The sequence below is a fragment of the Trichogramma pretiosum genome, unplaced genomic scaffold (assembly GCF_000599845.2).
Source record: "Trichogramma pretiosum strain Unisexual culture from Peru unplaced genomic scaffold, Tpre_2.0 scaffold48, whole genome shotgun sequence".
Taxonomy (NCBI): Eukaryota; Metazoa; Arthropoda; class Insecta; order Hymenoptera; family Trichogrammatidae; genus Trichogramma; species Trichogramma pretiosum.
This window is the reverse complement of record NW_019641228.1, coordinates 253,211-280,999: the sequence shown is the minus strand read 5'-3', so window position 1 is coordinate 280,999 and position 27,789 is coordinate 253,211. Positions and strand designations below refer to the sequence as shown.

The 27,789-nt window shown below is 39.8% G+C and overlaps 2 protein-coding genes across 4 annotated transcripts; both read left to right on the top strand.

Annotated features, from left to right (window-relative positions):
* The first annotated feature begins 193 nt into the window (after positions 1 to 193).
* Positions 194 to 2,689, top strand: LOC106650028 (PQ-loop repeat-containing protein 1). Of its 2 annotated transcripts, none has more exons than XM_023458310.1 (5): positions 194 to 442; positions 559 to 846; positions 924 to 1,060; positions 1,222 to 1,438; positions 1,527 to 2,689. In XM_023458310.1, the coding sequence occupies exons 2-5, from the start codon at positions 653 to 655 to the stop codon at positions 1,714 to 1,716; spliced, it is 738 nt and encodes a 245-aa protein (XP_023314078.1). In that variant the 5' UTR covers positions 194 to 442; positions 559 to 652; the 3' UTR covers positions 1,717 to 2,689. The 2 variants fall into 2 exon arrangements, with proteins under 2 accessions (XP_023314078.1, XP_014223290.1); XM_014367804.2 differs by having other exon boundaries at positions 194 to 468.
* A 6,669-nt stretch (positions 2,690 to 9,358) lies between these two features.
* On the top strand, positions 9,359 to 27,307 carry LOC106650213. 2 transcript variants are annotated; one of them, XM_014368128.2, is made up of 3 exons: positions 9,359 to 10,047; positions 25,477 to 25,768; positions 25,885 to 27,307. In XM_014368128.2, the coding sequence occupies exons 1-3, from the start codon at positions 9,992 to 9,994 to the stop codon at positions 26,317 to 26,319; spliced, it is 783 nt and encodes a 260-aa protein (XP_014223614.1). In that variant the 5' UTR covers positions 9,359 to 9,991; the 3' UTR covers positions 26,320 to 27,307. The 2 variants fall into 2 exon arrangements, with proteins under 2 accessions (XP_014223614.1, XP_014223613.1); XM_014368127.2 differs by having other exon boundaries at positions 9,360 to 10,047; positions 25,477 to 25,789.
* The last annotated feature ends 482 nt before the right edge of the window (positions 27,308 to 27,789 follow it).

Below are 27,789 nucleotides of genomic sequence, written 5' to 3'. Positions count from 1 at the left end.
AATATTTATCTTGAATAAATAAATGTTATTAATGAGCACAGTTAAATGCCATTTTGTTATTTCAATGTTGTGGTTCATATCTTATAAAATTAGTAATTCAAAAATGATTAAAATCGGTAAAGTAGAAATTTAATAGAAACAGTTTGCGTTTATTTGTGAATTTTAGAATGAAAATGGGCAACACTATTCAAAACATATATATAAAATATAACGTGCGGGCTGCGGCGCCATATGCGCAATAAGCTGTCTGCACTAGAATTATAAAAATAATTTTCCATTGAACACGTCGGTGTACGACAAGGACAAACACGAATGTGGAGCTTTCAAGCTTGGATTTTCTATGGGCTGGGTGAGCTCCTGTACTGCATAACACAAGTGGCGATGAAGATATAAAAATAATCATTACTTGCCATTCAAGAAGAAGCGCTGAACTGAAACACACGTGCGTGAAAATGCAAGAGTTAACAAGTATTTCTTCATGTTTAGTAATAACTTGAATTGAAAACCGGAAATGAATAGTAAATAAATTGAAGTTTTACAAAAATCTAATCGTTCCAGAAGAGGCAACTTAGGATGAAATTAAGCTACATCATTTGTAGTTGACGTTTTTATAGTCTTAATTTGTGAAACATAGTCAAAAAATCATTTCAAAATGGTGAAGTTATGGGAAGGACTGACCATCAATGATGTTGCTGGAGCAATAGCATCATTGACTATGATCTTCGGTGGTATTGTACCCTTTATTCCACAATATCAAGAAATCATAAGGAAACAAGATTGTGAAGGATTTTCCCTGTATATCTGTTTAGTTCTTTTAATAGCGAATACATTGAGAATATTATTTTGGTAAGTTATTAGTTCAAATGCAAAATCAATATTTAATCAGTGTCCATTTTTATTATAAGTGACTTTTTAATGTTCAGGTTTGGAAGACATTTTGAAACACCTCTATTACTTCAAAGTATTTTAATGATAATTGCAATGTTATATATGATAAAAGTTTGTGTTTCTATACAAAATGAGCAACAGTTAATCAAAATGAAAGAACGAACATTCACAGGTATACATAAGTTTTACTTTTTACATTAAACAAAAAATTATTTGTTTGTGTGGTTTTTTATTATTAGATTAAATTTTGTATTGCTTGTTGTATACTTTATTTTGCAGTTTTTAGTTTTTTCTAGCATTTTAATTTATTTGTTTTATTTTACTTGCACATAGATTTTGAAACTAAATATTTTTGGAAATGGACAGACTTTCAGTCATACATTGATTTTGTTCTAATTTTTGGCATTGTGGGAGCTATGATGATGTATGTGTTCATTGACATTCCATTATTTGTGGAGTCTATAGGACTTCTTGCCTTATTAACGGAAGCAATGTTAGCACTACCCCAATTTCTTAAGAATTATAGAAATAAGTCTACTCATGGAATGAGGTATTAAAGAAAATGAATATTATGAGTAACTTTTTTTTTAAAAACTGTTATATGCTTTGACGTTAAACTTTTTATTATAATTTTTCAGTATTGCAATGGTCACTATGTGGACTGTAGGTGATTCATTTAAGACTGGCTACTTTATTCAGCGACGGGCACCACTTCAGTTTGCATTCTGTGGCATGCTTCAAATTTTAATCGACTTAGCTATCCTTGGTCAAGTTCATGTCTATAGAAATAATACAATGTCATTACACAGACCTATTAGAGCAGATTAATGTTTTCATCTTGCTGGAAAAATAATCAAGATGATCCTGCCTTTACAGAGCATCTGAAATATACAATTTAAATATGGACAGCTTATTTAAAAAAACCTCAGACTATAAAAAAAAGCACAACATTTTAACAGAAAAATTATATTCAGTCAAAAGAATTGACAGATAAATAGCTGTGAACTATCAAAGAGAAAGCAAATTGCTAATTTTTTATATATTTACACATAGATATTCTTTGATTATAAAAAGATATTTTTATACATTCAATCTATTTAAGTGGTTAAATATTCTAAATAACAAATTTTTTTTGTTTTAATGACTTGAAACTGTAATTTTTTACTCATATTTTTTACTAGTCGCTAACAGTATAGTTTTTTTTTTATAAAAAAATTAAGTTGTATATAATTGTACATGTTTAGTTATTAAGTACAGAGAAGCTTTTTTTCACTATATCAACTATTGTACTATTTATCAATCATTGTTTTCATAGAATGAATTATTTTAATAAAATAGTAAATATCATGTCTTAAGGTGAATTAATTTGAGAAAGTCTAAAATTGCGCATATATATTGACAATGAAAATCATGCAATTTCAAGCATTTTAGTTCTCATTCTTAAGGTGCATAATATATTCCGAATCTCTATACAGAGATTAATTTTATTCCAATGAATTAGCGGCTATCGTCTACACATATTTTTATTGAATTTTTAATTTCTTTGAGTAATTTATAATAATTGTTTTAATATAGTTAATAATATAATAGTGTAATTTTGGAGCATAGTTGTAAATTGTCAATGTATAATACACCATATTTTAAAGTGATATTATTATAGATTTATAATGAGTGTTATCTTTGCGAATAATTTGTACTTAAAAAAGATCTATCTAATGAAATTATAGAATGTTTTAATCTAAATGGCATTTTGTAAACGATAAAAGTGTATCTTAATCGATGAAATGAATAAAATTATGTACATAAATTTAAAAGCAATTCAATTTCATTCAGAATTAAGCAAACATTTTTTAACTTTGCTCAGCTATTAAATTTTAAAATAAATTTTAGAGGCTCTCAACGAATTAAAAAAATTTTTTTGCTTTACCAATACGTGAAACAAATGCTAAAATTAAATTAAATTAAATAAATTAAGTTAAATAAAATAAAATAAGTTCGTCGAGTAAATGAAGATTGAGTATTCTGCATTATATATAATAAATATGAAAGCATGGTTGGTTATGAATTACGAATGTAATTATACATTATTAATTATTAATTATTATTAATAACTACGAATTATTGCATTTAAGAACTACGCGCAGAGAGAATTAAATCATTAAACATTCTGAAATTTGTATAATTTTTTTCATGTTGAACAGCTTTGAATGATTATAACATGGGTACATTCATTAAGCTTAATTTTGGTCGATAAAATTATTCTAAGAAAAATTCGTTGTCTAAAAATTTTCTGAAAACTCATAAATCAAAACATTTTCAGTAATGTAGATAAGTATGTATTAAAGTAGAAGCATTCAATTAGATTTGTCATTATCAGAAATAATAAAATCTTGTTGGAACGATAAAAAGATTTTTTCACAGGCTGTTATTTTTATCGTGTCACGAGAGGTCGGAAAAAAGAAAGATTGATAATTTAGCGCGGCAAAAAGTGCGCGTGAAAAAAGTGACAAAACGATTAGTGCATATATGATTTATAAACACATTACATAAAAATAGTTGCATTATAATAGCTAGACCGAAATAAATAATAGTGTGTAATGCGCAACAGGCGTAATGCTCGCGGGGATGATGGTTTTAACGAGTCGAGCGCGATGCAATCGATCGGTACTACTATAAGTTGCTTATAGTGGAGGCGTTAAAAAAAGGCCAAAAATATTTCATTATTATTTTGCACCGAAACGAGGTGAGAGAAAGGAAAATGTCTCATTGCCGTGAAGCTCACTGGCTCATCTTGACTGATGTCGAAAGTCGCGCGCGCAAGCTCGTCTTTACACACTCGAGAGTTCGGAGTCGTCGAGCATATAGTTGTATATTAGCGATGATTGGCTCGCCTCCTGCTACGACGCCCGACACATGTGCGTATACAATAGAAACGTAGTAAATACGAGATTGTGTATAGATATAGAGACTCGAGTATCGGATCCGCGATATACATGGATGTGTATATCGCCTCGTTGAACTATACGGTTTACTGGCGTGTTCGACGGTCGACCAATCCAAAACGAGCTTGGTGCGGTGGTGCGATACTACGATATACATTATATGTCGCTGGCAAAGAGGGGTAGGGTACGAGCACACTACACCGAGCATATGCATACCTAGAGCTCTATTAACGGCAGCTGCATGCGCTTCTGTCGCTCCTCCTCGGCGTCGCTCGTCGTTGTCGCGCGCGTTCGCCAGCTTTGCCGCTCCGAGAGAGAGAGTATACAAATCGTATCTCGTGGGCTACTGCGACGCAGCGCTCGAGATCGTCATCCTCGTCATCGTCATCGTTATCGTCGTCGATGCGCTGGTACACTCGTCATCGTTACATCCATTAGCCGGGCTCATTGTGCGATCGTGTGATTCACTCAAAGGCTCGCAACTATATACGTGTACACATCTAAGCTATTTCTTTCGTACTCGGCGACGAGATAATGACATTTCGACAACATTTTCACTACGACTCGATGCAAAAGTATAGATTTGTACGAATCTAGAAGCGAGTCGATCGGTTCGAGAATTTCCTTCCTTTCTCTAACGATCGACGTTCCGACATAAGTAGAGTTTCGAGAAAAATCATGATGTTTCGTATCGAAATAAATCTAACGCCATCTTATATCTGTAAATAACGTGGATCAATGGCAGTCGCGTTTAGCGGCCAACTTTTTCATTTTCAAAAATCGTTACCGAAAAATCTCTGTAACTCAATCCATAGCGGACTTTGAGAAAAAAGCAGTTTCATTAGAGTTTATCGCGCATTGCAACTCGATGACGTTTTAAAAAACAATAACATCGCGGATCGGTATAACACCCGCGCATATGGCAGTCATTAGTCGACTTCTCAGCGCGATTACATCGCCGCAAAAGTCCCTGACATTGAGCTTCGCGCGCGCGCGCGGCAATCGTATCTCTCTCTATATATATAATGTATACAACAAAAATGACCTCATGAGAAAACAGGATGCTCTCGGTTAGGTAGCTGCTCATGCCGTTGTTCACGCGCCAATTAATTAATGCATAATATCGCTGCGATCGGATTACAAGCAGATAGCTCGATCGCGATTAATCGCGCTCCGATCGATAATCGGGCGCTTAATATATACGAATCGCCGATCCAATGAAGCACGCCAACGAGATATTCTCGAGTATTTGTAGTTAAACGCTGTGCATTTGTGTGCACATTATACATTTCTTCATAATCCTCGATCAAAGTGAAAAAAATATTCCGATTGATTGACCATTATAACGAGTCGATCGAGTGTACGAAAGCATGTATACATCACATGCGCATTTCTCTGCGCCGGATTCGTTAGAATAACACGCGAGATTCCGAGCAAATCATACGCTCGCAGCGTGATTGCTAGCCTATATTATTCCGTTCGACTGCGAACAGAGAGAGAGAGCTTTGAACTTCACAATCGCTTTTTAGCATTGTTATGATTTTCGTATAATGCCATTCCGTTCAATTGTCTAGAATTTGATTTACAAACGCAGCTATGATTGATACGACAGCTCGATTGAGAATGAGCCACTCAATGAGCGCATGATCGGCTGAACTGCTTCGGTAATGCGGAAAGATTTTCGGTCCGGGACGATCGGGCAGCTTCCGCGCTTAACGCGATAAACGATCTGGCATGGATTGCTTTTTTGCCTTTTCTTCTTCTTCTTCTTTGGTGTATATTTTGACGCAAGCGTATACCTCGTGTAATGATGCGCTCGCACGATTAGCCGTAGCCCGAAAGATTATAGCTTCTTTTTTTTTAGATCAACGTTATTAGCTGCTGTTTATAATTACGTTGCCGATCGATACGATCGCATTAGCTGGTGTCGTTAAGACTGGTCAAGAAGACAATTAGCCACGCAATGATGATGCTTGCTGCTGCGTATATACAAGCTCGCAATCAAAATACGCACTTATATTAGGTAAGACATTACAAAATCCATCGGTGAAAATTTTCTCCTCACGTGTGTGTATATAATGTATTATTTACGTCGCTTTAGCGAGATCTTTTAAAATGCATTATTCGCTTTACGCGCAAAAGAAAAAACATAGCCGTCAATACATTATCGCGTTTGACGTATTTATAAAATATGAAATTTAAATTTGCGCCTGCACTCCAAGTTTTTGTATCGGTTGAATTCGGAAATTTTCTCGAAAATTATCGTGACCCTGCCAAGATGCTAAATTGTTCGAACCATCAGAATCAGCAATGGCGCGCACTATGGTCACGTTCAATGAAATATCGGTAACGAGAACTCTTGTTCTCACGGCAATTGCGTAACAATTTAATTAAAATTTTTTTTCTTTTTAATTTTCGGCAAAATGTAAATACGCCTTTACCAATTTTGACATATAGTCTATTTTTGATTTTAGCTTTAAAACGCCATTGAAGTGTTGAATCGGTTGCTAAAAATATAATTTTATAAAACTAATTTACGACTAGTCAGGCGAATAAGTTTAAATGATCGGTTTAACGCGGCGAATATGCCAGAAGAGAAGTGATTCTTTAATTTTTCTTAAAGAATCACGGTAATATAATATAATATAAATAAAGGTCTCGGTCACGCACATTTTTCCTCTTAATTTTCGATAAAATTCATTTCTACGGCTGTGCAATGGTACTCGCATTGCTCAAGATTCCAATAATGGATTCGTTTTGGCATATGAACGCGGGATTGAGAAATCATATCGAGGCACTTATAGTAATTTAGAAAAAATAAATATTATAAATCGGCATATTTTAATGTGTAAAGAAATTCTTGAGCATAGCGATTCATGAGTCATCACGAATATAGAGCCGCGTCTCTTTGGTCTAAGTTTGTTGAACTACGCCGCACGATTAATATTCGATTTCAATACCTAGTTTGGATTTTAAAAGCGCAGTTTCGATTTGAAAAAAAAAGTATTCTATTATGGTAGGAAATTTTCGACTGATTCTCTCGAGCGATGAACGTCAAGTGTAGAATGTCACCGAGAAAGAGAGTAAACAAAAATAGAATGCAACTCAGCTGTCGTTGGCTAGCCGGAGCCAAACACCACCGATTGTTTTTATTATGAAATCGTTCGCGAGCATTTGAAAATAAAAACAGAGAAAAAAAAATTGATAAAAACGGAGCTTCCAAAATTCGACCTTTTAGTCTACAAGAGTCGTGCGTTGTTCTCGCGTCACTGCCTCAAAATCGTCACGCCACACCTAATAAATACTTATATTACAGACAAGTTTGAATACTTCCACACTTTCTCCCCTTGGACTTGAAAAACGAATAGACAAACACGAGCGCGATGAAAAACACAAAATAATTCGATGTTTGACGTCGTTCGAGCATATGGTCTAATCCGCCAAATGGAGGAATGGGAATAAAAAATGGACGAATGAAAGAGGGAGAGAGGGAGAGAGAGAGAGAAAAAAAAGAAGAGCCCAGCCTATACTTGTACGATAAAAGAAAAATTTGGTTTGAGGAAAGAGAAATCAGGCGAGCTAGTTTGCTCGCTCGCTCATTGTATGCGGCAGCGCGCGTGAAGAGAATCGTTAGATCACGTGAAGCGAACGTGTGTGTACAATATACATAAACGTGTATAATATATCGGCGATCGAACGCAAGTCGCTGGGGCTCTTTTTTTTCGTTCGCGTTTAGGCAGCTCGCAAACGAAAGATAGGAGATAAAATAATGTTTCTTTTTCCTTTTCCTCTTCTTCTTCTTGTGGCAGAGGCTCGGATGAGACGAAGCGCGTATAGATCTCGGCATGTACTGCGCGTGTCTCTACAACCGCAAAAGATGTGTCAAAGTTGACAATTATGTACATAATTATTAAGAGTTCGTATAAATAACTCATCTATATACGCATGAGTATTATTACGGAAGCGAGAGCTAAAAATCCATGCGCGATTGTCATTTTCAGTAAATATAGATTTTTGCGCGCGATAGCTGTAATAAATGAGTTGTAAACGTGTATAAGAGCGCTGTATCGAAGCTCGTTGCAAGTCCCGGCCGATGACACGGCGAGCTCATTTTTCCACGTGCGACGTTCGTGTATGCATAATATATGCCTCCGCGAGTTGATCCGATTCTCGTTGAAGGGAGAAAAAAAGGCAACGACAATACGGAAAAACAAATCGCGCACGACGAGCAACTACTGTACATAGGCCGGAGCGCGCAAAACGAGGAAGCGACTATATAATCGTTGTTAACGTATCGGCGTTATTCGTACAACAGCGTATTATGTGCAAACGCACGCGCGAAACATAGCGTAAAAAAGGGGGACCCATAGAAGGTCAATGATCTTCTAGAAACGCTCAGATACACAGTTATACCCACACGCGCACCCGCTATATGTATATATAAAAAATAATACCACGAGCCTGAAAAGTTCACGTGAACACGGAGATATAATCTCGTGCTATGTAGATCGAGAAGACTCCAAAATCGATATAATAATTTGTGCAGGAATGTCGCTTAATAGTTAATATCATCCTCGTGTGTATTGTAAAATTCGGAATATGCGCAATAAGATTTTGGGTTCGCGCGGACTCTGCGTGGAATTTTTTTGATGCATGCACATATCAAAGTCTACATAACCATGAGACAGCAATATGTCTTTCTCTCTTTCTATGACGCGAAAAATCAGCGACGAATAATTATAAAGCTCTGAAAAATCGTCACGGGCAGCCGCGACACGTGTGAGAGCAGCCAGAGGAAAGTCTTGAATCTACGTCGTCGTTGTCGTTCGGACATTACGCAATAACAAAAAAACAGACTTGACAATGGAGAAACGCACAAGCGGCACATGGTACGAAAAATATGGTAAGCGACGAGGAAAAAGTAAAAGAAGAGAGAGAGAGAGAAAAGGTAAAAAAATTCTTGCGTATGCGAGTAGTTTGGCCCGAATGTCTCGGGCACGATAATAAGCGGGCCACATTATACATGCACAGAAGCCAGCTATCGAGTTCTCGAAACTTGCAAAGCTCCGATCGCAGCGCGTCCTACACGAGCCTATATACAGTCGTATGAAGCACACGCGTCTATTGCAGCGACTCGTGTTTATTATTGCCTCTCGTTCTCTCTTATTCTCTCTCTCTCTCTGTTTCTTATGTATACTGTATATATAGAGGAAAGCGGCCGGCTGCACATTTTATGCGTCATCTAGAGCCGAGAGTGCGCTACATAATAACATGCATATAGGCGCGCGTGTGCGTGCAGGGCGTGTTACACGCGGCGCCGCTAGATGCAACCAGCCAGCCAGCCAGCCAGCCAGCACCCCAGAAAGGCTCGGCTCACCCTGTAACGCGCGAGCGGCCCACGTGACAATTTCCCCTTTTCTTACCTCCCCTCGGAAGCATCCGATCCGCGAGCAGTTATATACAGGCGCGATCCTCGACCATCGGTACACGCTACGTACGTAGTACGCCGGTGGGAGTCAAAAGTGGGGGCAAATATACGCGTACGTATTAACGCGATACACTCTCAGTTGCTACGTCACGAGCTTGTATGTGTGTTTTGCACCGCGAGTGGGGCTATGTTGTAGCACTAGTCAACTGGATGTCTGCTGCTGCTGCTGCTGCTGCTGCCGCTGCTACTACTTCTCGTTTTGAGAATTCCGCCAGGCCGAGCCGAGCGTAGCAGCAGCATAGAGGCGAGTATTTTCTTCAGTTCGCAGCTAGCGCTCGTAACGGACTCTTTAAAAGCCGCATCACCACCGGACGGATACATTGTATATATATATAACACAAAACCTATATATATATATAAAACATACACAGACAGCTTCTCCGTTTTTTGTTGTTATATATTTTGTTTCTCTGCGCACACATCGCACAGTACCTATATAGACAGAGACAGAGAAGGCGTGACTCTCCACCAGTGCATTGAACGTGTCGTCGGGCAATTTTCCAGCCAAGACTTTGTTGTACTCAGACACACTTGGTCTTCGACAGTGCTTCGACTTTGTCCATACTTTTGGATACTTGTGCAAACTCTACATTACGTGAAAACTATTTCGATCGAGCCTCGATCAACTTTAGCATTTCTCTTGGAAAGCCAACAAACCAGCATCATCGACAAAATGAATTCCTACGGCACAGAAGTGACCAGCAACCCAACCACCACTGAAAACACCAGGTAAGCCCCGCAACCATTCAAACTTCATTCATGTAAACAATAACACACGATTGTAGAGTGACTTTTTGCGCCTATACCTATTGGAGACGTCTCGTCACTTGTCAGTGGAGAAATCTATAATTTGTATGGAAACGCCGACCCGTTGCACGAATAAGCCGCCCGTTAGAAATCGAAAAAGAACAAGCCCAGTCAAAAAATTTGGAGCTTATCATAGAACATACGATGGCTCGCCGCGGAGGAGACATTTTCGATGTGTATGTCGGCTGACGGGATCAGGGGCGCCGCTTTAATTTTTATGGGCGCGCGTGCGGTGCCAAGTGTCCGTATCGGCTCGCGGTTTACTCCCATTTAATCGCGAGTTTCGATCTCTTATCGTGTCCCATGCGCAAGCACCGACCGACCGATAGGTAGAGCAAGAGAGCGACGTGTAGCACTAGACTAAACACTATCTCTCCCGCTCGAGTGCGTAGATATATGATTCGCCTGCGATTATTAAACGTACCGGTTCCATCTATCGCATTGTCAGACGAGTCATTCGTGTAAAGAAACGAAGACGCGAGTCACGGATAATTTTTTGGACAGAGTTTTTAAGGCCAAGCCCTTGACACGAAACACGTTATATCTAAGACTACTGCATGTTCGTGCGACGAGTCATTTCTGATAGACGTGGCTTGATCGAGATAGAGAGCATCGTGAATTTCGGCCACTCGTTGACGTATATGAGGAGGTCGATTTTGACCAGCACCCAATGGGGACCATGTTAGCCAAATTCAGGACACTCATCGACACGTATAAATCGCATGATGCCAGCTCGAGCTTCCATTTTCTCTGTCGAAATTAACATGGCAAAACATCGAAAAGAGCTGAATCGGATTACGATCAGCTCGACAGAAAAATTTCTCTTTTCCCATCCTATTTAACTCGCTGCTGAGCCATCGTCGTCATCGTCTGACCATCGACATGATTGTGCTGACGACGACGACGAAGACGACGTTTGTCAATCTCATTCACGTAGTTTACGCAGACAGGTGTATAATATCGTCGTTGCACCGACACGGATAATTCTCCGTATATTTCGCTACCTGGTGTGTCGTAGCAGCCGAGTACTAGATCGCGCACATCCATAACATCCGATCAGATCTTGTAAACGAAGATAGACCTACACACAAGCCGCCTCATTACAGAAAAAGCAGAGAGAGAGAGAGGCAGAAAGGCAGCAGTAGCAGCAACCAGCAAGGTATACATCATGTATACTAAAAGCAAGCCGAGCTGCGATGCGCATGCGTCAATCTGGTGGCCTGATCGTGTGCTATGCTATATATATGCTATTCAGCCCGGTGCCTATATAGCAGCATATAGCATACCAAAGTTGCACATCGCGCCTGATGCGCTCGATATATCTATACCTATTAACTACACCTATATATACATCGTGTGTGTATAAAGAAGCGGCGAAAAATCTCCCTCTACCCACTCGCACTCTGCATGACACACACACACACACACACAAGCTTATGCGCATCGTCACTGCTATAAAACTGGCGTTGCACTAGAGCGCGTTTGACGTTGTTTTGTTTTCATTTTGCTTTTGTCATCGTCGTCGTCGGTCGCGTGGCCAAAAATAGCAGCTATATAATAATCCGATGCAAATTGCCACCGCCGAAGACGATAAGAGACTTTTTTTCGCACGCAGGACTCGGAAAAAAACACTCGGAATTACGGATTTCGAAGAGGCGATTGTACGCTGCGGAAACGTGGCTCGTATCTTTGTCATCGGCTTTGGCTCGGCCCCCGCGTGTCTCAACATCGCCACTTGTATTGCACTTGCACCTATATGCCAGTGCGGAGAGCTGGTTTTTGTAGTTGCGCGCCCGATGAATGTGTAATTATCCAGCGCGACTCCAAAAGAATGTCGAAAGTTCAAGTTGATCGCGATTGGCCTGAAACATGTATACCCGTTCTCACTGACTGTCTGTCTGTCTATTTTTATGTGTGTGTGTGTGTAGACGCGCTCACTAACGCATATTGCACTCGGCGTCGTGGCGGTCTCTTGTCTCTTATCGATTTTCAAGGCAAACATAGCTCGAATTTATCGAGGTTAAAAATAGAACGATTTGGTAAATCGTATAGTGTATATCGAACATGAATACGTGCACATGGGCGCAACCTAAAATAAAACGACGATCACACTTATAGATGAGCTGATATATACATGTGTATGTATAAAAACGGTCCGCATCAAGTATCCTCGATAACGATTCAAAGTCACGAGAATACCAAATCAGAGCTCGTATATCGTAGCTCCAAGAAGAAACAGCCGCAGCAGCTGATCCATCTTCCCACGCGCTACCACGACACATCTGAGCGACTCGCTATATCTTCGACGCACACGCGTATACTTAATTTTTATCCCAAGAAATGCGTAATTCATTCGCGAGCTTCTCAAGCTCCGAATCGACCAATATCTATTGTTAGTCAATTGAATCATGCTATTATCAAGAGTATATCCCAACGATGCCGCTCGTTTGATAAAATGCAGCAACGCGTGTGCGTATAATAACGCACACAGTTGCAAGGCAGAACGAGGAAATTTTTAGCGCTTCCCAACTTGTTACAATTGCTTCTGCCGGGTGCTCTGCAGAGACACGTGCCGACGCACGTAATTATCCGCCTTTTATCAATAAGGCCGCTTCGTTCATAAGCGGCTAAAAAAAATTACAATTTTAATAAAAATAAAATAGTACAAGTTACTTGTCCACGTGACTAAACGTCACGGCTAATATCGCGATCGCTCGACTTTTTTTTCGACGATGCACTTAAATAATTACAATTACGACACATTCCGGTATTATAAAACTCTTGGGAGAAGAAACAATAATTATTACCTGCTCCGGTATATATACATTGCGACAGACGATCGACAAGTCGAGCGTGCGATGTGTATAATATATAAACGGATATTATACGTATTTTGTAAACTTGAATAAAAAAAACGTTCGCTTCTTTTAAATCATCTCTGCACGCGTGTCTTTCAGTATCCGATTTTTCTCACCGCTTTCCGACGACCGGCTGCAATTAAAACAAAATCTACATGTGTATCATTTCGCCACGGACGTTTTATAAGTATATGCATCGGGTTGAGTTTAGTTAACCGACGAAATGGCGCGTAATGCACTTGCCGCGGAGCGCGTTAAAAAGAAGCAAAAAGAAAACAAACAACGAGAGTTACCTCGGTAGCTTTGTGTGTGTGAGTGTATGTTGTATGCAAGTGCATTTATACACATGCACAGGTCACCGCTTTCCATGTGGTAATACGCGCGCGCTCACGCCAAACCAAGAATTCCAAAGTAATACCGATGAAGGACGCTTGACCAATAATACGTACACACTTACACGCGTTGTTGGATTAAAACTCGCGAGCGAGAGAGGCTGTACTTTATACCCGCTACATGTATAGGAGCATGTAGCACCTGTGATATCGCCTCTGCATACATTACACCTTAACTTTGTCTTTTTTTTGTGTTTTACTCGCGCTGGGACGCACAATCGAACGATAGAGCTTTCAAATGAAAAGAAAAAAAAAGAAAATAAACGACAGCTGAGGCGAATCTTTACTGGAGAATTTGCGCGACTTTCCTTTTGGTTTTTCTGCGTAAGAAGCCGCGCGTCAATTTAAGAACGAAATGATAAACGATAAATCATTTTTCTAAGAATAAAAGTGTATACGTACGGCACACATCCAGACTGCAAAGTACGCAGTATACATGTGCTATACGTATGTGTGTACTATGCAAGTGAGCGAGCGAGCGCGCGCGATTTCATTCCGTCGCGTGATTTTGTAATTGAATCGCGTTACTTTACGAAATCACGCACAGTAGCCGCACGCGCACTCAGCTGATTTTAGTCAAAAGTGAGTGCGCGTTCCAACTATGTAAATTTGTAAACATTTAAACCAAGTGGGAGCAGCTAACCCTACTCGCTCCGCTTATTAACCCCTAATGTTAAACACTCGCCAATTCTGTCAATTGAGGACTACATTTTGCGTTCCGTCTTGCAGCTATGGTATATTTAGCTGCAGAGAAGTACCGAGGAGCATTACATGAGCTCTGTTTCTCAAATATAAACACTTTCTGAACGTTTTTCAAAATTTTTCAAATCTCCTGCAGCTCTGAAATTCAAAGTTAATCATCAATCGCAACTGTTTTTATACTTATGATACGTCACCAAAGTTCTTAAAAGTAAATATTGCTGTTATAAATAAGAAATTTCTTAATATATAACTTGATGTTTACTCGAGAACAAACGCATACTTGCGCTGACACTCAGAATCATCATGTTATGATGCCGACAAATGTTCTAGTTCATCAATAATGCTACAATAATTTTTTTCTTATTGAGACCTTAATTGCATTAAATTCAATCTTGACTTATTAATTACAACTTCTATAAGCTTGGCCAATAAGTTTAATTTTCATGCATTAAGCTAATTTTTGAGAAAATTTAGTGCGTATTGTGGTTTATTGAGAAGCAATAGAAATCTTTTCAAATTTTAATGAGGTTTTTCGTAGCTGCATTATTTAAAAAATATTTTAAAAATACCCTACGATATGTAACGCATGTTTATTTTTCACGATCAAGATTAAACAAATCAAAGTTACTCTACACACATTGTTTGCGCGACGATCGTCATTAATCACAACCTATCGACAAATTAATTAGCGCACACGAAGATGATGCTCTCTTAATAATATAAGCATTCAGCATTATCGCATACACACTTGAAAAAAGTTTGATTGATCGTCGCTTGTAATTAAAGCGGTGTCCGATAAGACATACTGCTGCGCGCGATTTAAATTCATATGCTGTGACACGCACGCAATCTGCAAGTTTTTGCCTATAATTCTTTCCATTTCCTTTTTTTCTGGAAATGAAAATTTTCTACATTGGAATCGAATGTACAACGCACAGATGCCGCCAATGTAGCTGTATTCGCTTTTATAAAATACACACTCGAAAAATCGTACGAGCGACTCGTGCTACTTGGAAAGCGGAACAAACGAAAGAGAGAGAGAAAAGGAGAGAGAACGACGATTTCGAACGGTCAGTGACGTCGATCGTGCGAGTGCGCGTGTAATATTGCACATGGAGTGATCTCGTTCGAGAGAAAGATGGAGACAGGAGTGAAGAGAGGACTCCAAGAGCCAAAGAAATTCTGCACAAAAAAAAAAGAAAGATAGCCAAGTGAGATGCTGAATATGTATCATCGACCTTTCACGCGGCTAATCGCGCAATTTTCAATATATATATAAAAGCTGCCTCGTTGGCCCAGTTTGATTCTTCGACGCCGAGCGCGTATACATATAACGTGTGTGGCGCGTTATATATATCGTGTTTGTGTGCGAGTCTGCCGCTGCTGTCGACGTACACGATGACGGCACATTCTTTCTATTCCCTTTCTACTCAGCGCGGCTAAACGCTTTTCTTTCTGCCGCATGCGTCGAGCTATAAAATAAAATTAATAAAATAACAACGCTCGGGACGTACAACAAGTCGTTAACCTTATTTTCCTGAACCTTGCCGCGATTATGACTTATTTTAAAGCGACCGCACAGATCCAATGAACGAGGCAAAGGACGCCGAGGAGGGCATAATGCGCAAAGTTCGATTGATAGCGATGACCCGATCCAATGCGCGCGGCGGAAAACGAGAGTGATGACTTACGAGTGCAGAATGTTCACGAACGTGATGCATATTGTGCATAATACGGTAACATCGAGAAATTCGATGCAAGTCGAGAATGTAACGAAGAGATTTATAGACGTTGGAATGTCTGAAACAGATTGGAATCTTCGACGAGATTGTTTGCATGAAAAAAAATACTGCGTGGGTTCTACCCAGAGGATCGGAAGTGTAACTGTCGAAACCATTGAGAAACAGAAGTCGGACCTCTGCACGCGCGGAATCACGCCGCGAAAAATATGCCGTTTCAAAGTGTCTCCTCTCTCTCGTGCTTCAAGCTCGCGGGCAAAGCTCGCGACGATCGATCAACGACAAAACATCGAGTTGCGAAAATTCATCGAGTTACACTTGAGAAACAGTAAGAGAGTGAAAAAAAAAATAGAATTAGTGTACCTCACCTACTGCGCAGTCATGCGAGAGTAGTATTCACCGATGAGAGAAAGCCACGGCCGCGAAGACGTTAATCGACCATTTACCTGTAAGAAAATCATCGACGATATTAATTTTTTCGATTCATGTATAGGACTAGACGATTCCAAACATGCGCGAGCGCGAAGCATTTCCAAATTGTTTCGACGAAGCTTTGAGAGAAAAAATCTTGATATTTCAAGAATGTGCCTTCGGTGGCAGGAGAGAAAGGTATTTTTTCGAAATTATATAATTCGACAAAATCATAGAGTTTGCTTTATACTTTCCATCACGGTTAATTTTTAGGCCTGGAATTTTGAAGTTGCAATTAATTACTAAATCAAACCAGTTTTTATTTGACGTTAAATAGAAGAGAACCATTAGAATGAAGGTTTAGCACACGAGGTTAAAAATCGCTAATAATAATATAAACTCTGTGAGAAATCAGTTACGTCTCGACTGTACTGTCCTTCTCTTTGGAAGAAAAAAAGAGTTTCTCTCGAATTCCAAAATTGGTAAAAATAACATAACACCCACATCTACTTTATGTACAACTTAGCCGGACTTTGGGCGAGCTGCGCGTAAGATAAAATAAATACGGATGCGATCAATTTATTCGGTTAATGGTCAGTTGAGAAGTGATCGATATGAAACAGGAGGGTGACGCGACTCGCTCCTACGATCGTGTACGAGATTTTTTTACGTAACGAGGGTCGTCCGTATTCATTCGTCGCTCAGTAGAATTACATATGTTTGTGTTTATGCACGACTCGTTCGTTAACCCTGCTACACGTATTTCTTGCTCATGCATGCATACACATACACACACGCGCGCACACAAGTGCAAACGTAATTGAGTTATCATATCAAAATAATACTTATGTACCTACTTTCACCGTGAGCGATTCATGTGCGCACATATATACATCGGTGAAAATTGTATGCGCGTGAGGAGTAAAATATTGAAATAATCTTCCGCGTGGCTCACTCGAGTGTAACCGACGTGAAAATTAGTCTATTCTAATAAAAGTTCAGCTACGTAAGTGAACTGAAGCTCCTTGCTCGTGTTGACACTCGAAACTTTTTCAAAAATTCATAAATCTCACAAGATGAATAGTTCTATTTTCTATGAAAATGTAGGCCGATGCTGCAGTCTGACACTCTGTCGTTCATTTACTGTTGCTGCTATCATTTTCCCCCTCCCGTGAATATACAATTTCAGCGGAGATATTAGTGCTTTTTTCGTCCCAAACAAATTGATTTAAGATATCTCGTGGCAGTATTCAAATCTATGTGGCAAAAATGATAAGGAAATTATCTCGATGAAACCATGTCGCCGAGCACGTGGTGATAGTGTGCGTTATAATTGCCATACGATAAGAGGAAGATGCATCATCACGAGCTCTTTTAATTACACATGACAATTCAACGGGCCAAATCAACAAGCTCAAATCAAAACAAAATATGAGAGGACAAACGATTGTTTTTTTTTTATTTTCGTAAAAACTTGATGTTTAGCAACGTTAACTATTGCGGCTCTCTCAGTGCAAGTGAACACAATTAAGCCACCACATGAGCTCGTTAAGACGCACATTATATCTATCGTAATCGTTACGGTGTGCGTACGTGCCGTTTTTTTTTCTATTCGCGCCTGTTACGCGATGCACGTATAATATAAACATAATTTCGATTTCTGCCCGTCTTTTTTTGTTGTTGTCGTACTAGTAGACGCTCGGCGATGGGATGTATATAGGTATATTACTATATGATGTCGATTTATAATACGTATGAACGCGCGTTCGTAATCATTTGCATTGGGTTTTACTTAATATAACAACAAAACGTTCGGGTTAGGTAAATTATTTTCAAATTCAAGGTAAGAACGCGCGCTCGAGTGCGTATTACAAACACCTAGCACTGTGCACGGCGTAGTATAGAATAGTGAGAATCGTCGCGTGAAACGGAGATGCGTTATTTCATCACAAATTACCAATCCTTTGATCATTATAATTTTAAAGCGATATTCTGTCATTTTGAAACTTTTTTTTTTATATAAGTCGCGCCACACACATTCGGGCACATTGAGAGATCTTGGGTTCCTTGCCGTGTAACTGAACATAAGAAAAAGTTTTATAATCATAAAGTATAATTTTAATAAGGTTACAAGAATTACGAACGCAAAGCGATCTCGGCTAAAGAGACACATGAACGTATTATACGTATAGGCACACAACATTACAGCATCAGCGCGCGCTTATATACATATTTTCATTACCTAATAGTTCCATACCGATCGCGCATTACTTACGCGTGTTTATAAACTTGAGATCGTTATTATTTAATCGTGCTAAAAAAAGCGACTATAATCGATTACTCGATGAATCGAGTACGCGATCGCTATAGGTTAGTCGATGAATGGATCGAGACGACGTCCGGACGATTGACGTCCACAATATATGCACACGCACGCATTTTCCGAAACGAAAAACGTAACGCTACTGCGATTGCTGCTCGTTATTATTATTATCGCGGAGCGAGAGAGCGAGACAAAGTAATCGCGTCGCATAGTTGAATCATCTGCACGCGCACGTATGTGTACGTACTAGGTATTCCAAACATCGTCAGCGAGTGATTTTCCGTTTTATAATATGCACTTTTTTGCGGTGGCGTCAGGTCGAGCGGTGTGGCGCGTGGTACACGTGGAAACGCGTGCAATTCTTTGATGGCCGAAAGAGAACGGCGCCACCACCGCCGCCGCCTATAAACCTGCGTATGTGTGCGTGTGTACGTATACATCAAGGAGAAGTCAGGTGCACTTACACGTTTTACGCGTGGCACGCGTTCCTAATTGCGCAACTTTTCGTACGCATGGGAGGGAAAATTTATTAGGATTTTCGTAAATCTCAACTAATCCGAGATTGCGCTTGGAAAAATTGCCTTACTTTTATGCGGCTATACGCTGCATCAAGAAGGAGAGTGAAAAAGGTTGGAGTATTGTTTATATGTATATTATCCGCTAGAGGACGACGACTAGGATAACGAAAAATTCATGGCGCGCTTTTAGCAATATAATTGCTCATCGGGCCATGCGCGACGCTGACATCATTACGCAAGAATTTTCAACTCTAGTGCAATGCATGTATACACACGCGTTGCATCGAATGTGTGTCGCGCACAATTACGCAGGACGCCTTGCGCACGCACCCGCACGCAATTATATTTTCGAGAGAGAGAAAGAGAGGTGTGTGTGTGCATGTGTGATAAGGTCAATGTTTGCGATTTTACCTGACTAATCCGAAATTTTCTCTTACGTAAATCGACGCCTTAGACACATGCCTTCGCGCTCGTCGTAATTCGTGTATCCATGATTGCGCAATGCTCTATGATACTCATTGTTTTTGCGCGAGATGTTTATAGAGAGCTACGAGAGCTGTTGTGGCTTCGTCTCGATCGAATCTTTATTACAAGAGACAGGAGAAAAAATGCCACTTTCTCTTCGTCATAAATTACAACATAGAAACATTCAATTAGTCTTTTATATAAAAAAATTTTTACGTGACGTTATATATGTGCGGCGGTATACGAGGATTTGATTTTAGCCCGGACCAGGCCCTGCGGCCAGAGCGTCATTGAAAGAATTAATTCAAAAGCGTCTTTCTTTTGGCGCGGCTCTCTCTCTTTTGCGTGCGAGTACGTCATTCATCGACGACGGTGGTGGCCGATTTAAAAAACGATCACCATGACTTTGCACGAAATCGGCGAGTGCGGTGTAACAGTGTCGCGCGGAAAAGTCCTGCGCGTGCGAGACACCAAGAAAGAGGAAAAAAAGAGCTTGTACGTCTGCGCGAGAGGATATTTATTATTATATGCCACGAACCGGACGTTAAACCCGGCGTGTGCGCGCGTACATGTATCTGCGCCTATGAACGTCATGTCAAAAAGATATTGGCCCGCATTAACAATTCGAATGACCGGAGCGCGCGTGTGATTTTGCATCTGACGCGTACTTCGATCTCATGACGAAGTTCACGTAGGCCGCATGTGTATGCAGCGTGTGTATCTTTACTTCTTTTTTTTCATGACAAAGTTCACGTAGACGAGCTTCTTCGGAATCAATTGCGTATACGACAATTGAGGAGCTCTCATCGAGCGATCGAATCTCATTTATTGGCTATTTGTAGATGATCAACGAGCGTTCGATAAAAAAAACGTTTTTTATTTTTTTTAAACGTCGCTTTAACTAATGAACGTGTGTAAAAAAATGTCGTATGAACAATTGTAAATCGATACATATTTTCGCGTCAGTCCGACAATCATTTGAATATCAAATAATCTTGGCATAGATGTTTAATATTATGCGTTACCTATTTATAAATTTATTTGTATAAATACGCAGCTGTCACAAGTCGACCGCAAATGCTTTTCAATCATCTTTCGATAAGCTTTGAGTCAACTTCAATTTTCGCGTACAGCAGCATTACGGATAGCCACACTAGCCTTTTAACACTCATCGGTACCTTGACCTTCTCGAGACTACAAAAAAAAAAAGAAACACTCGCACATTGCAGATGGTATTATATACATAAACCAACCACTCGATTTGTAAATAAATTTATATATGTATGCTATTAACACCATCGAGAACACTCGAGTAAAATTCTTTTCTAAAAAAGAGAGGAAGAAAATAAAACTCTATCGACGTCATCGACAATGCAAAGGACTTCTCTCTCTCTTTCTTTATATCTCGTTTTTTCGCCTGCGTAAAAGACTCAAAAATACTTGAAAAGTTCACCATAATTAAATCGAACTCCGCGAGTGTTTCCTTTCAGGGTCATCTCATAAATATCTGCCTACTTTATATTTGCGACCGACGTGAGACCGCACATGCACATGCCAAGCCAGCGCCGAACTGGTTCCGGGACATTGACATTTCGTCCATCGCCATATACACTTGAATGTTTGAGTGAAAATGAGAACAAAACTTATAAGTTCCTTGATCATAATTTTTCTTTTTTATTATAATCCATGCCGCGCTCTTGCCTATAGGCATGTGCGTCTACGCGATGATGCGCATCCTTGGTTTACGGACTAAGTTATGTTTTTATTCTCGCGTCCAAATAATAATACTGGTGATAATTATGATTATATAACAAAAAATTTTAATTTTAACGATTATTCATTTCTCGACATCAAATTGATTTATTTTTACTACTATTTTTCTTCTTTGCTTTTAATTGAAATAAAAATTTATACAAATTTTATTATGCATTAATATAAAAAAAAGATGTTTTTATTGAACAGATAAGTACTGTTGTGTCTACATCGAAGTTATACATAATAATATTCAAATATCAAATGATGACTTATCGTTTTTTCTGAAAAATCTTTTAAATAAAGTAACATGCTCGTGTAGGCTTCTGTCAACCATCATTTGGTTGATCATGATCTCTTGGTTATTTCTGCTCGAAACGGTGCAGTTTTCGAGCAATGGGTGGCGATGTCTACTTATTTTCATGTGGAACTGGTACCTTCGCTTGGTTCACCTGGTTTGGTGCTCGAACAGGGTCAGCATCGTTAGGCTCCTGCTCGGCCGCTTGAACTTCTTTAGAACTTAATTTTATAAGTTCGTACGCTTGTCTATAAGCTTCAGCTGAGGCTAGTCGTCTAGTTTCTACTGCTTTTCGTCGTTCGTATTCCTCCCACTCTCGACGATTACTTATTAATCTTCCGTCGTGAGTCATTTGAGGTGAAAATCGTCCGGTCCCCTCGGAATGCGATGAAGGTGGTGAATCGGGTGATCGTCTCATCTTTGAATTTACTTCGTTGCGACGTTAGAAAAGGAACTGTTCGATATTAGGTCTAGCGCCGAATTCAGAGGTTCGAATCTTAGAAATGTTTGAGGTGAGGTGTATAAATTGGAAATATTATATTGTATTAACGTAGACAACGTAGACACAACAGTACTTGTCTGTTCAGCATATCAACATTATATTTATTTATGTTAATGAATATTGAAATTTGTATAGGTATTTACTTCAATTGGTTTACTATGTATTGTCCTAAGCGTGATTTAAACAATGGTTTAATACAAAAAATCAATTTTTGAAAAATAAAGTATGTCTGAATCTCTTCCAATGACACGAATTTATATGAATAAAAATTACCGCTCAATATCAAGCATTGTGTTATGAAATTATTCCTCACTTTCTTATATCTTCTTTCCATGGAATAATCTAAATATCATCATTCACGATAGTATTGTTAAAAATCACTTAAGAGAGAGATTGAGGGAGAGAGAAAGAGAGCGTCGCGCTCGGATCTTGTAATATTGCCATAATTATGTTGCAGTGTCAGCAGGCAATAATATGAGCGTGTGTCTACATGAGTGTGTGTGTGTGTGTGTGTGTATGTTTTAGTCCAAGGCCGAATTTGCCTCAACTGTATTCATACACAAAGCCTTGTCAAGTGCAAGCGATGGAGCAATTACAACTTTCTACACAACAATGATATCCAAACGTTGACGCTTTATATATAAATATGCAGATAGGAGGCGAGAGATGGCAAAAGGTGGCTGCGATGGCCGACCAAGGTTACTGTGCCGATAAATCGGGCACAGGAAGAAGATGACCCCCTTGCGTACGCATGAATATCGAGATTATAATGTATGTGCCGCGCATAGAACGACGCAACACGAGGAAACGCAATGCGCAGAGATGTTAATGATGCAATGTTGCTACTGCGTACATATACTCGCGCTGGATTATTTATATTACAAGGCACTGAGTGTATGTGCATATGTCACGCGTGTGCGCTGGGACTTTTGCTGCACAGCTGATTTTATAAGAGTGATCTAATCGGTTAGATAAGAAGGTGCACTGCGCTCCGGACTATAGGGATATAATCGCGACCGTATGCCAGCGAAAGATTGAACTCTGCAGCGTAGAGCGAATGTGCGTAGACGACGCGAAAGTAATGCGTGTTTATACAGGCGACAGTCGTATCATTGTCTATGTTAATTCAGTTTGAAAATGCGCATGCGGTCACGAATTTTCCCGCTGCGTCGAGGAAAGTGAAAATTCGAAGCTCATTTATTTCTTTATTTTTTTTCCGCTTAGCACACAATGACACGCGGTAGCCGATGAGCTTTTACCGATTCGCGCTTCCATAATGTATAATAACGAGGAAAAAGAAAGAAAGATAGAGAGAGGTCAATTTACATTCTGAATAGTGGATGACAAGTCGGCCTTTTTCAGTTCATTTTATTTCTTTTTTTTTTCTTATTTATTCTTTCCACGGTGCTCGCGCGTGTCGCTTATACGCCGCGTGCGAATTTGCGTTTATTCATTTGTGGTAATCGATGATGACGACGAAATTAATTTCAATTGCCAGTTCATGGCAGACGTTAAATACCGTTAAGTTTGATTTATTTCGGCGAATTTTGTAACGCCGCGCATACCTATATCAACGTGAACGAGCTATTTTTGATTCGCTACATAAATTGTGTTGCAAAAATTTGAAACAACAACGACCATATATGTTGCTGATTATGTGCGTGCATCCAGCTTAGCATTTTTTGAATACCATGCGATGCGCATTATGTGGTGAGACCTAGATTTTTGTTAAAAAAAAAAGAATGTTTATATCATTCGAAAGTAATTTGGTCGATTTCTCGAAAGTAGGATGAAATTCTCAAGCTACCTATACGTCGTCGTGTCATCGTGACGTGGATGTTTCTCAATCGTATCCTATATTATCGTGTGTACAGCGTACCAATACACACATGTAGTCGAAATTATTAACACCTTTCTGATTTGTAGGGAACTCTCCCCTTATTCGCTACACAATTCATGTGCAAGCCACATCTTAATGGAACGAACAAACGCGAGAGTCAAGAAAACAGCGAGTCAAAAAGAATACAGAAATAAAAGAAAGAGATGAGTAGATTCGCGAGCGAGATGAAAGAAAATCGGTAAAAAAATGAAACCGGACGATTTTTCGCAGGAATTCGCGATACTGCGCGTGTACTTGATACTCACACTTGCATAGGCGCGCGTACACACGCACAGGTATACATTGGCAACAAAGTTATAATCGAGGTCGTGCACAAGCAACGGAGTCGAAAAATATCTTTCACCCGCTAACTGCGCAGATACACACTTACACGGACGGACGGAGAGTGAGAGAGAAAGAGATCGACACCGCGAGCTCGGTTTCATTATATACATGTAAAACGCGCAGGATGAAGCAACCGATTGCTCAAAATGTATAAATATAAAACGGTATGAAGTGCGCGGCGTACTTGGGATTATTCGCATGGTTCGAATTTTCGGGCATGCATCACATTAGCCAGAATAAAAAAAGAATTCGAAAAATAAAGTCGCGAAACGTGTGCCGAGGTGTGTAATAAGCGGTAGTGGTCGACAGATCCACCGGTTTTCCAAAAATAATTTTTAATTTTAAAGCACGCTATAATGACGAATTCGAGCATTCGAGGATCAGCGAGGAGGAAGGTTCGAGACACAATTGGCGTCTCATAGTTTTATGCATAATGCGCGAGCTTCTGCCGTGTGCCAGGTGCTTTATATTATGAGCACTCGAGTTTTTCTGGATTCTTCTGGCTGTCGGAGCGCGCGCAGGCACACTTATAATGTCATTATTATACACCATCATCATCGCGGCGGCGTCGCAGCGTCTTCCTCGCCGCTCACTCTGCATTATTAATATTTGAGCTCATGCGTCATTATACACGTGCACATACATATACACACACACACCTGGTAAATTTCCTTCCTTGATCGTGCAGCGCGCGCCAATACGTTTTTGTCGTTTTGCGTACAAGTTCGAGTGGAGATTGTCAATAATTGTTGGTTGCCGTGTTTCGAACTTCTTTCTCTCTTTCTCTCTGTTTCGTTGTATTTTGGAATTCTCATCGATAAATGGATCAAAAACCGAGAAACTTCGTTTTGCCAATCTTTTCATTGTTTATTAGCAACGATCGTAATTCGTATTAGCGCGTAATTTTATGGTAAACAAAAGCACGTTGCAATTCCTTAGAAAAATCATGACTAAGATATTTTCTCTCTCTCGCTTGCGGCATTGAGATTGTGTACCTTCGCGATCGGCTGCGACCGGTGGCCTGGCCTACCCATAATAGAATAGTAGTTGCTCTCGAGAACGCTCTAATGCGAGAAAAATATAAAAAATAATGACTCGTTCAAATGCGCTTGTCCATGGGAATGCAAGAAGTTTAATGTGCAATTTTTGCTTGGTAATTTTTTGCAGAACCAGCCTGCGCAGGATCGCACGGCACGATGAGCCCGTTTTCAGCAACGCCAGCATCCTCAACAGCATGGAGAAGTTCGTGCGCACCGTGAACGACATGGAGGAGACGATCCTGATTCCAAGCCGCCTGTTGGACCTCGCAGTGGGCGACAGCTCCGACAAAGTCTGCGACAAAGTCAAAAACAAACACGGCTGCGGCATCAGGGACACTTTGGCCAAGACAGACCTCTACCGACTCTACACAATCGTTACCCAAATGAAAACAGATTTATTGTGGTCGCAGCAATCTCCTGTCAGTCACGATGATCAGACGGTTATTATAACCTTCTATGATTTTTTTTTATCCTTTTAACCAGCTCAGATGGTTGGATGGAACCCGACTAACCTGTTTCTCGTTGCGTATTTTAGGAAATCCGACAGAGCAGCATCAACAAACAGAGAGAACAAACGGCTGCATCTCCAAGCCCGGTGGCGCAACAGCAATTGGCGGCCCCCTCGGAGAGCGGCTCGAGTCCAGCCAACGGCGAGACCAACGTCGCCGCCGCCGCCACGACACAGCACCGCAGTCACGAGCGCTGCCCATCGACGACGTCCATCGACCGACACAGCCTCCAGTCCGGCTCGTCGGTCGTGTCGTCCAACTCGAACTCGGATTCGGAGTCGGACATCGGCGTCGACTCCGGCCTCGAAGGCGAGGAGCCCAGCGACCGCCTGGCCTACCTGGCCGCCGAGAACTTCAAACGCCACCTGCGCGGACTGCATCGCAGCATCAACCACATGACCCAGGCGGCGTCTTACCTCACGCTCAGATATCAGTCCGACATCGGTGGCGGACCGATGTGATGACACCCTCATCGCTACGCTTCATACCATCATCATCATACTGAAAAAACTACACATACACATAAATAATATCTGATGTTATTGAATGAATGGATCTTTCTTTTTTCACTCACTTTTTCGTCTTCTTCTTTCTTCATGAAACAAACAATATGCAATAACTGATAACGCTAACTTTTATGCGCGCTCTACGTCGATTATTGTTTTTCAATTTCCTGCTGTTGCCTTTTTTTATATTGACTATTCGTGCGTTTTATAAGCACTGCGAGACAATTTTCGTAACGCGATAAAAAAAATCGGGTAGCGAAAGCTTGTGATCGAATTTTTTAAGCGGACGCGAAAGTGCCTTTCATCCTAGGTATTTTCACGATTGATAATTGTACTCGAACGTGTTTTTAAACTTCATTCTAGTGTCTCGTTGTATTATAATATAAATTCATATGTGGAGGGGGATAAATTTGACTGTTTCAAGTTTCAAACTTGTGTACTAAAAGCATTGTACCAGATTTTAAAACGGCCGTGTTTTCTTCCCTCCTATATTATAAAAAAGACAATTTTCCATTCTGTTCTCTTTACGTATGACGATAATCACGCGTTACAGCGTATATAGAATCACGCGAATTCCATGTGTAATTTCAATGTTGAGATGAAAACAAGAGAGCTAGGAACTTTTCTGAATGATTGCATCTCGAGCATGACAATGACATTTTCTTCTCAATTTTTTTTTTATTTTCCCTGTCGCTCTCTTGCTTTTGTTTAATGTAAACATTGCACTTTGTGTATCATGATGTTTTATCATGCTCGCACGCGACCAATCTCTGCTGGTGGTAATCTCTTGTGAAAATATGCATTGATAACCTCTTGCGTGGAGGATAATTATATGCAGTAAAAAGTAGGAGGAAAAAAGCAATAATTATATCAACAACAGTCAATGTTTGCAATAATTATCATTTGGCAAGACTGCTTGTGTAATATGTATGTAAAATAATTTAAAAAATGACAATGATAAGTAGCATACTGTATACAAACTTACATGATATCGTAGTGCAGCCTGGAGAAAGAAGATGATGAAAAAAGCTCTAAATGTATCGTGCAAGGTTTATGCACTTGTAATGAAAAAAAACATACTTCATCGCATATAGGATTAAGATAAGCCTTTGAAACGATGAATTACAAAAGTTGCTATAACAGAGCTATCGATTATTGTGCGGAAAATTGATTGTATGAATGCGATTGTGTGCTAGTATGTAAAAGCAAGAAAAAATGACAAATTCATGATGCTATATAACGGTGCGATGATTGATATTGTTATTAGTCGATTAAAAGAAAGTGGCATGTTGCCATGTTATAAGATGAAATATCTTTTTCAATAATAATAAATACTATTACAAAGTAAAGAATATTATTGTAATGAACCCTAAGGAGATGGGATTCTGTAAATGGTAGACAAAGTCGCTGGCTTTTTATTCCGAT